This window comes from Hemibagrus wyckioides, linkage group LG17 (assembly GCF_019097595.1).
Source record: "Hemibagrus wyckioides isolate EC202008001 linkage group LG17, SWU_Hwy_1.0, whole genome shotgun sequence".
NCBI lineage: Eukaryota > Metazoa > Chordata > Actinopteri > Siluriformes > Bagridae > Hemibagrus > Hemibagrus wyckioides.
The window spans coordinates 23,197,401-23,207,756 of NC_080726.1; the positions used below are offsets into that span (position 1 = coordinate 23,197,401).

General features: G+C 43.3%; 1 protein-coding gene and 1 non-coding gene across 2 annotated transcripts; both read left to right on the forward strand.

The window, feature by feature from the left end:
• Window positions 1–1,897: 1,897 nt before the first annotated feature.
• On the forward strand, window positions 1,898–1,969 carry trnap-cgg (transfer RNA proline (anticodon CGG)). The gene has a single exon. It is a non-coding gene; the product is annotated as a tRNA-Pro (tRNA).
• Window positions 1,970–2,178: 209 nt separating this feature from the next.
• Window positions 2,179–9,965, forward strand: thap12b (THAP domain containing 12b). The gene is made up of 5 exons (XM_058413437.1): window positions 2,179–2,587; window positions 4,305–4,425; window positions 6,052–6,159; window positions 6,766–6,802; window positions 7,748–9,965. Exons 1-5 carry the CDS (start codon window positions 2,499–2,501, stop codon window positions 9,607–9,609), a joined length of 2,217 nt encoding a protein of 738 aa, XP_058269420.1. The 5' UTR covers window positions 2,179–2,498; the 3' UTR covers window positions 9,610–9,965.
• Window positions 9,966–10,356: the final 391 nt, after the last annotated feature.

A 10,356-nucleotide genomic window follows, 5' to 3' on the forward strand; every position in this document is an offset into this window, starting at 1 on the left:
TTTGTGAGGTCAGGCACCGATGTTGGAGGAGAAGGTCTGGCTCACAGTCTCCACTCTAATTCATCCCAAAGGTGTTCTATGGGGTTGAGGTCAGGACTCTGTTCAGGCCAGTCAAGTTCCTCCACACCAAACTCACTCATCCATGTCTTTATGGACCTTGCTTTGTGCACTGGTGTGCAGTCATGTTGGAACAGGAAGGGGTCATCCCCAAACTGTTCCCACAAAGCATGAAATTGTCCAAAATGTCTTGGTATGAAGCTGAAGCATTAAGAGTTCCTTTCACTGGAACTAAGGGGCCAAAAACACCACCTGAATTCAGTGATTTGGAGGCAATATAGTGTATTAATGAGCTGAAAATGATGCTGGCTTTTTCATTTAAAGATGAAATCATTTTAACTAAAAGAATCAATACCTATTTAACGATCCTTGAAGTGTTAAGATGCAATAACAAATAAAGGGAAGTGTAAATATACTGTATACTCACACTGTGTTTAGGAACATCTTTACATCTACACACTTCATGCATTTCTCCAATCAGCAAATAATGTGGCAGCAGTGCAGTGCCTAAAATCTTGCACATGCAGGTCAAGAGCTCCGAGTTAATCTTCATCATCAAACATGAGAATTGGGGGATAATGTGATCGAGTGTGATGTGATGGGAAGGCTTTTCAAGGTTTTCACACATTACAGTTTACACAGAATGGTGAAGTATCATCCGGTGAGTTCTGCTTTGAGCTGACCTGAAGACTAGAGTAACTCAAATAACCACTCTTTTCCAAAAGTACTGAATCTGGACAATTGAAAACATTGAAAAATCATCACCACTTTTTTCTTTCGGTCAGGTTTTAGAGAGCCTGTGCCCACTGTAGCGTCCGATTCCTGTTCTTGGCTTACTGGAGCAGAACCTGCTGTGGTCTTCTGCTCTTGTAGCCCATACACCTCCAAGTTTGTTGTCATGTGTCCCAAGATACATTTCTGCTTGTACGGAGAGGTATTTCTGTCAGCTTGAACCAGTCTGCCCATTCTCCTGTGACCTCTCATCAATGTGTTTCCACCTGCAGAGCTACTGGATGTTTTCCACACTATTCTGTATAAACTGTAGAAATGATTGTAGAAAAATTCCCATGAGAAAATCTCCACAGTGTCTATAATACTATAACCAGCCTATCTGGCACCAACGACCATTCCCTAGGTCAACACCACAGAGGTCACATTTCCTCCCAGTCTGATCTGAAGATTAAATGGAGCTCTTGACCTGCATCTGCAAGATTTTTTTTTGCCTCATGCTACCGCTATATTGCTTTGCTTTGAGTGAGTGTTAAGGTGTTTCTAATAAGGTGGTGAGAGTAAGTTCTGCTTACACTGTATGGGCAAAAGTATGCGGACACCTGACCACCGCACCCTAGAACTGGGCCGAACTTACCAAAAAAAAGTTGTAAGGGTGCAATTTTATAAGATATCTTTGTATGCTTTGGTATTGAAATTTGCTTTCACTGGAGTTAACGGGTCCGAGCCTTTTCCAGTACGACAATGCCCCTGTGCACAAAGCGAGTGTCCTGCACAGAGCCCTGATCTAAGTCCCACTCATACATCTTCATGAACACCACCTGCACCCCCGATCTCCTCAACCAACATCACTACCTGACCTCACTATTGCTCATGTAGTTGAAGGAGCACAAATTCCCACAGATAAACTCCAAAATCCACTGGAAAGCTTTTCCTGAAGAGTGGAGTTTAAATAAATTTCAGGAAATGTTTAACGATCAGTTCATGGTATGATGGTCAGGTGTCCACAAACTTGTGGTCAGTCTTTGCGCCAAAATGAGCGGTGAATTTGCTGAAACGCATTGTTTTTAGGAAGATATTTATTGCGATAAAATGCGTGGTTGTAGCACGTGGCTCGTTGGTCTAGGGGTATGATTCTCGCTTCGGGTGCGAGAGGTCCCGGGTTCAAATCCCGGACGAGCCCACTTATTATTATTATTATTATTTTCCCCTTACATCTCTTTATTTAAATGGTAGGCTCGAGTTGAATGGTTTGTTAAACTGACACAACGAGTTCCATTTACATTCCAGACATTTTGAAGCGCTGTAATTCAACATCAGTCACCTTGCTAATACCGTCTAAAACCCAATACCAGAAATAAAGTAGGAAAATCCGAGTGGCTTTTTTTATTTTCATTCCGTCTATAATATTGTTTACTTCTAACGAGTCTATAAATTTCGATCACGTTATTAATTGTTTCTTCGATTTGTCTCATTTTAACACATAATCTCCTCAAAGAAAGAAACGCTAGCATTATGGGACACGTGTCGAAATGCATTCTGGGACAGCAGTTCCGTGCTTTGTTAGCTGTTTAGCTAGCTTGCTAGCTAGCTGTGTAGTACCTGCGCGCTGATTTAGTAGGAAAACTACAAACGGTTCAATTTTTAATACACCTAATATAATGCTTGGATTGTGATCCAGTAACAGTTTATTCATACTAGTTTTATTAAAAATGCCAAATTTTTGCGCGGCTCCGAACTGCACCCGGAAAAGCACTCAGTCTGATCTGGCTTTCTTTAGGTTTCCAAGAGATCCCGAAAGGTAAGTGTTTCTGTTCTTGACAAACTAATACGTTTAAAAACAATAAACCTAACACCAGCATGCTAATAAGAAATAAATAAGCGTTGTGTGCAGACTGTTAGAACACCTTTCAGTAAGAATTCAGGTACGCGTTAGCTACACAAGCTAAGCCTAAATAGCGTATTTTTTTTTACCACCTGTACTCCGAAAAATTTCCGCATCGCGTCTTCATGCTTGTTTTTTAATTGGCTTGTGCGTTGTTTTGTCTCTACTGTCAGCCAATCATGTCGGAGGAGGCGGGATCTGTCAGAATACGGGTGGACAGAATGTCTTTGCCTTTAGGATTGAGCAATTGTGTGATGAGAGAGAGAGAGAGTTTTACATGGATCTGAGAGTGAGAGAGTCAGTAAAGCTAGTATGCAATTCCAGATGTTTAGAGTGTTTTTAATAATGTGACAAATCAGCTTTACAGAAATCCCCAAAGAGCAAGCCAGAGGTGACAAACTCCCTGAGACGACATGAGGAAGAAACCTTCAGGGAGCCGGTCAATTTTCTTAAAAAAAGATTTAATTATGAGCATCATGATTTCCGTCTATATGATTTCTTGCTTTCTCACTCTCTTGAATGAATCAATATAATGAGCACCAAATTTGTGGACACAAGGCCTTCACATTCATAGGTCAGCTTTTTTTAAATAAATAAATAAATAAATAAAAAAAAGGCCAAAAAGATGGAAGCACATCATTGTATAAATTGTCTTTGCATGCTGTAACATCACTGGAACTAAGAAGCCCAAACCTGTTCCAGCATGACAATACACCTGTGCACAAAGCGAGCTCCATGACGACATGGTTTCCCAAGGCTGGAGTGAAAAAGTAGCCTGACCTGCCCAGAGTTCTGACCTCAACCCCACTGAGAACACTAAGCCCTTCTGGCCTGCCATCAGTGCCTGATCTCACCAATGCTCTTGTGGCAGAATGAACACAGACACAATCTAGTAGAAAGCCTTCCGAGATTATAAAAGTAAAGGAGTTACTAAATCTGGGAAGGGATTTAACAAGCACGCATGTGATGGTCAGGTGTACATGAGCCTCCTGGTGGTCCAGCGACAGAATCCCATGCTCTCATTGCCACGGCCCGGGTTCGATTCCTAACCAAGCCAACAAAGAGTTAACTCTCAGTGCCAGACCCAAGCCAGGATTAAATGGGAGGGTTATGTCAGGATTGGAGTCCGGCGTAAAACCTAAAGAACAACACAAGAACAACAACGTGTCCATATACTTTTGGAGATGTATTTGGGTGGACTGAATGCTCAGAGGTGTTTTTCTTAGGTCACTGATGGTAGAATGGGAGGGGCTGATAAAGTTGGGTTGCACGACAAAAGACTGGCTAGGTTTCTGTGTCCTTTTATTTACTGGTCAGAAATATGGCAAGACCTCCTCACTCGAATGCTACTGGACCAGTTGTTTTGGTCCACATTAGAGTGTGATTGGTGTGTTCTGACCTTCCTTAATGAACTGTCCAGAAGGTGGAACACATCAGGGTTTCATCTAAATGGACTCAACACCTCCATAGTGATTAATAGGGTACTTAATAAAAGGGTTAGTCAGAGTAGGTCCAGGAGCTACCGCTATAGAATGACATCTGGAGTGTCACAGCATCAGGATTTAACAAGTCACCAGCAGCTGGATATGAATGTGATCTAACACCTTCTGTAATTTCTCCTTGTTGTGGACAGATGCAGGCTGTGGGTGGAGAACTGTCGCCGCGCGGATCTGGAAGAGAAAACTCCTGATCAGCTAAATAAACATTACAGGCTTTGTGCCAAGCATTTTGAACCTGCAATGATTTGTAAAACAGTGAGTGTGGTTACCTGACTTCAATTACTCTGTATGACATCAGGACTGACTCTTTATGACTTCAGGACCGACTTTAGGGCAGGTTTTATGTGACTGTGATTTGAGGACTGCCTCTGACTTTAAATTGATTCTGCATGACTGACTCTGTAACTTCAAGACTGATTCTGTGTGCGAGTTTAAGACTCTGCCTGTGGGACTGACTCTGTGACTGTAGGAGTGACTCTGTGACTGTAGGAGTGACTCTGTGACTGTAGGAGTGACTCTGTGACTGTAAGACTGACTCTGTGACTGCAGGAGTGACTCTGTGACTGCAGGAGTGACTCTGTGACTGCAGGAGTGACTCTGTGACTGCAGGAGTGAATCTGTGACTGTAGGAGTGACTCTGTGACTATAGGAGTGACTGTAGGAGTGACTCTGTGATTGTAGGAGTGACTCTGTGACTGCAGGAGTGACTCTGTGACTGCAGGAGTGACTCTGTGACTGTAGGAGTGACTGTGACTGTAGGAGTGACTCTGTGACTGTAGGAGTGACTCTGTGACTGCAGGAGTGACTCTGTGACTGCAGGAGTGACTCTGTGACTGCAGGAGTGACTCTGTGACTGTAGGAGTGACTGTGACTGCAGGAGTGACTGTGACTGCAGGAGTGACTCTGTGACTGCAGGAGTGACTCTGTGACTGCAGGAGTGACTCTGTGACTGTAGGAGTGACTCTGTGACTGTAGGAGTGACTCTGTGACTGTAGGAGTGACTCTGTGACTGTAGGAGTGACTGTGACTGTAGGAGTGACTCTGTGACTGTAGGAGTGACTGATTGTAGGAGTGAATCTGTGATTGTAGGAGTGACTGTGATTGTAGGAGTGACTCTGTGACTGTAGGAGTGACTCTGTGACTGTAGGAGTGACTCTGTGACTGTAGGAGTGACTCTGTGACTGTAGGAGTGACTCTGTGATTGTAGGAGTGACTCTGTGACTGCAGGAGTGACTCTGTGACTGCAGTAGTGACTCTGTGACTGCAGTAGTGACTCTGTGACTGCAGGACTGACTCTGTGACTGCAGGAGTGACTCTGTGACTGTAGGAGTGACTCTGTGACTGTAGGAGTGACTCTGTGATTGTAGGAGTGACTCTGTGATTGTAGGAATGATTCTGTGATTGTAGGAGTGACTCTGTGATTGTAGGAGTGACTCTGATTGTAGGAGTGACTCTGTGATTGTAGGAGTGACTCTGTGACTGCAGGAGTGACTCTGTGACTGCAGGAGTGACTCTGTGACTGCAGGAGTGACTCTGTGACTGCAGGAGTGACTCTGTGACTGTAGGAGTGACTCTGTGACTGTAGGAGTGACTCTGTGACTGTAGGAGTGACTGTGACTGTAGGAGTGACTCTGTGACTGCAGGACTGACTCTGTGACTGCAGGACTGACTCTGTGACTGCAGGACTGACTCTGTGACTGCAGGACTGACTCTGTGACTGCAGGACTGACTCTGTGACTGTAAGACTGACTCTGTAAGACTGACTCTGTGACTGTAAGACTGACTCTGTAAGACTGACTCTGTGACTGTCTCTGCCATGTTTTGATGGTTGTTCTCGGCCTCTGTCTCATAGAGCTGAATGTTGAATTTTCTGTGCTTCAGAGCCCTTACAGGACTGTGCTGAGAGATACTGCAATTCCGACCATTTTTGATCTAACCAGCCACCTCAGTAATCCACACAGCAGACACCGGAAACGCATCAAAATTTTGGTACACTGCTCTTTTAACTATTAACTAAAGTTTTAATGAAGTATAACTAATTAAACATATGCTCCTATAGTCCACTATATTCTGCTATTGTCTTTATCCTCTGGAATAACTTATATACAGACAAGATCAATTCCACAAGATTATTCCACAACAGTTTATTTATGTTTCTTATCATTTCTCTGGAAAAGTTAGCCTACACACTGCACCAAATATCTCCATACATGGAGGAAATGAACAATTCCAAAAATATTTCACTTGATATTTTATGTTTTTGCCTTTGACACAATGGTGTACCAGGATAAGAGCATTTAATGGAACATATTCCAGGCATAGAAGATGATCACATGCATAACACCAGAGGTGTGTCTTACTAAGAGTTGGGAAGACGATTCTGTATGTTTGCAAAGAACAGTTAATCACGTAGATCTTTTAAACAAAATAAACATTTATTTCATTTCCCCCCAATGTATGGAGACTTTTGGGACCCTCTGTATAGCAGCATTATGAAGCACTTGTGATTATATCCTTATTTATATCAAAACCTATTAGTATTTTTTTTATTAAGTGATGTTTAATCCCATTTCATTTCTGTTTTTGCTTTTAAAGACAGATGAGGAGGTGCGAAAAATCAAAGAGCGAAGATGTGAGTATTCATTACATCGCTATATACACTATATTGGCAAAAGTTTTGGGACACCCCTCCAAATCACTGAATTCATGGGGTTGGGCTCGGCCCCTTGGTTCCAGTGAAAGGAACTCTTAATGCTTCAGCTTCATACCAAGACATTTTGGACAATTTCATGCAACTTTGTGGGAACAGTTTGGGGATGACCCCTTCCTGTTCCAACATGACTGCACACCAGTGCACAAAGCAAGGTCCATAAAGACATGAATGAGAGAGTTTGGTGTGGAGGAACATGACTGTCCTGCACAGAGTCCTGACCTCAACCCCATAGAACACCTTTGGGATGAATTAGAGTGGAGACTGCGAGCCAGGCCAAAACTGGGACGTCTGCCTTCACATGCACATGAATGTAATATGGAGTTGTCCCGCCCTTTGCAGCTATAACAGCTTCAACTCTTCTGGGAAGGATTTCCACAAGGTTTGGGAGTGTGTTTATGGGAATTTCTGACCATTCCTCTAGAAGCGCATTTGTGAGGTCAGGCACTGATGTTGGGCGAGAAGGTCTGGCTCACAGTCTCCACTCTAATTCATCCCAAAGGTGTTCTGTGGGGTTGAGGTCAGGACTCTGTGCAGGCCAGTCAAGTTCCTCCACACCAAACTCACTCATCCATGTCTTTATGGACCTTGCTTTGTGCACTGGTGTGCAGTCATGTTGGAACATCCCCATCCCCAAGCAAATTTGGGAGCATGAAATTGTCCAAAATGTCTTGGTAAGCTGAAGCATTAAGAGTTCCTTTCACTGGAACTAAGGGGCCGAGCCCAACCCCTGAAAAACAACACCTGAATTCAGTGATTTTGGGGTCAGTGTCCCAAAACCTTTGCTAATATACTGTATATCTTTTGGATGCCAGGATTGAAAACATTTAATATATTAAATGTGTTTTGCCATTATTTGTTTTTCAGTGGAGTCTTCATTAGAACAGTTGCTTTCAAAAAAGGATACGACTGGTGAGGATGACGCAGAGGTTGAAGACGTACCCCAGCTGACTGCTCATCAGAAAGAACTAAGAGAGTTCCTGAGGTCTTTGTTTGAAGTGATTGTTTTAATAGGGAGACAAAACATCCCGTCAAGTTTCCAGGCAAAAGAAGAGCCGTTAAACACGAGCACGTTTCAGGCTTTGCTGGAAAACCGCATTAACGCTGGCGATGAAGTTCTTCGAGCGCGGTTTGAAGCAGCAGCTGTTACTGAGGAATTTTGTCCAGGAGCGCAGCAGAAGCAGCTGCTGGATGTTTGTGAGCGATGCATTCGCGACGAACTTCTGCAGGAAGTAAGAGAAAGCCGTTTCTTTTCGCTGGTGACCGGGGAGCTGGTGGAATTTCCAGAAGGTCAGCACATCCCAGTGTTTTTGCGTTTTGTGGACCAAAGTAACACTCTCAGGGAGGAGTTTGTAGAGTTCCTCTTGTTTGAAGGAGAGGAGAAGTGTATGGCAGATCGATTGGAGTCTCACATCATGAAGGAATGGGATCTTAACATGGAACATTGCAGAGGTCAGGCACACTCAGGCTCCGGTGTTTTAGGCATTAAGATGAAATCCGTAGCCAACCAACTGATGGAGAAATACCCAATGGCCATGAACACACCATGTGCGACTTATGCACTTAACATACACCTAGCTAACAGTATTCCACTCACCGGCGTTCAAGTCGTGATGTCGGTTCTTAAAAAGACAGATGCCTTCTTTAAGGCTTCTCCACAACTGCAGGCTGAGCTAGACAGCGCCATCTCCATCCTCTCTCAGGGCAACACTGAGAAAGGAGACGAGCTCAAAGAGAACTGTCGTGCCACCTGGACGGAGCTGCATAATGTGTTCGAGATGGCTGTTGAATTGTTAGAGCCACTTCTGCTCTGCATGGACAGCATCCATGACAACGAAGACCTGAAATGGAATGACCAGTTTACCGGCGATGCGTATGCCATCTCCGAGGCTTTGGCTGACTTTGAGTTCATCGTTACTCTGGTGGTGATGAAGAACGCTCTCTCATTCACAAGAGCCTTTGGTAAAAACTTGCAAGGAGAGACTCTCGATGTGTATTTTGCGGCCAGCAGCCTGACGGCCGTCTTGCATTCTCTGCATGAAGTCCTAGACAACATTGAAGTTTACCATGAGTACTGGTTTGAGGAAGCTGTGAATCTAGCCACAGCGATGGAGATCCCAGTCAAAGTGCCCCGACTGTTCCTCAGAAAGCAACGGGCGATCGAAACGTTAGAAATCCAGGCCGAGGCCTTTTACAAAGAATACCTAACTCTTCCGCTCATGGAGCACATCACTCAGGAAGTGAAGGACATGTTCTCAGATAACCATATCAGGGCTCTTAAGTGCCTGTCTCTCGTTCCAGCAGTTATGGGCCAGATGAAATTTAACACCTCGGAGGAAGCCCATGCGGACATATTCCGAAGCGATCTTCCTCAGCCAGACACACTGCCTGCGGAGCTTCACTGCTGGAGGATCAAATGGAAGCACAGGGGAAAGGAAGTCAACTTGCCGTGCACCATTCATGAAACATTGCAGCACTCGGACGTCAAGTTCTTCCCAAACGTTAACGCCTTCCTGAGAATTCTGGCCTCTTTACCCGTGTTGGCGTTCGGAGGTCAGGGAGGCACTGGACAGAAACGCCTACAGGCTTACCTTTCAGACACACCAGTGAGGCACAGGTCAAAGAGTTTGGCTGTGCTGAATATCAATTATCATGTTAAATTAGATCTAGATGAAATGGTTGAATGTTACATCAAAAGTCACCCGGAAGAAGAAAGTTCAAATGAATAGTGGCCTTTACAGAGACTCAACAGTGGAAATGTTGCTCAAATCACACTGTGCTTGTGCAGATTAAATTATTTATATTTTTCTAAATGGTGTATATAAATTTGACATTTTGCAGGATTATTATTTCGGTGTTCCGGTAGACATTACAACGTTTAATGTATTTATACAGTTTTATATTATGCAGACCTCATGAACTTTAAATGCATTAAATCATGGGTATAAATTAGTGTGTATAGTTCACTGGTGTGAAACTTCAATAAATATGTGAAGGTGAATATGTTAACAGGCTGAAACATAAATGTTGCATCGTTTTTACATCTGTACTTCATCTACTGTAAATAAACGTCACTGATTTTTAATATGGCTTTCTGACAATCCCCATATTTCTTGTATTTTTGTAAAAAGAAAGAAATTGAGTTGTTAGTTTTATAGAGCTCTTACCAACTGACATTGTCACAAAGCATCTTTATAGAAATTCAGATCCTTATTGAGCAAGCCCGACATGACTGTGGCATAAAAAACAATACGATGAAGAAACACTGCAAGATAGAGAAATGACAGTAAACTGAATCTGATTGGTTTTTATATAAATGTTCACCTGTCTTCATAAGTCATTGTTGATCATTTCTGGTGAATAGAGTGAACGTGAAGCATGACTTTGTATCTTTGCTTTCTGTCTCCGGCTTCAAGTCTGCTGCTCTGATATCACCACTAGATGGTATCGTTAATGTTTCTCTTACAAGATTGAAA

What these genes read in the sequence shown, in the direction of transcription:
- thap12b (XM_058413437.1), top strand. Translation starts at nt 2,499, where the DNA reads ATGCCAAATTTTTGCGCGGCTCCGAACTGCACCCGGAAAAGCACTCAG. An exon ending in TTTCCAAGAGATCCCGAAAG is followed by an intron (nt 2,588 to 4,304) that starts GTAAGTGTTTCT and finishes TGTTGTGGACAG; the next exon opens with ATGCAGGCTGTGGGTGGAGA. An exon ending in AAAAATCAAAGAGCGAAGAT is followed by an intron (nt 6,803 to 7,747) that starts GTGAGTATTCAT and finishes TTTGTTTTTCAG; the next exon opens with TGGAGTCTTCATTAGAACAG.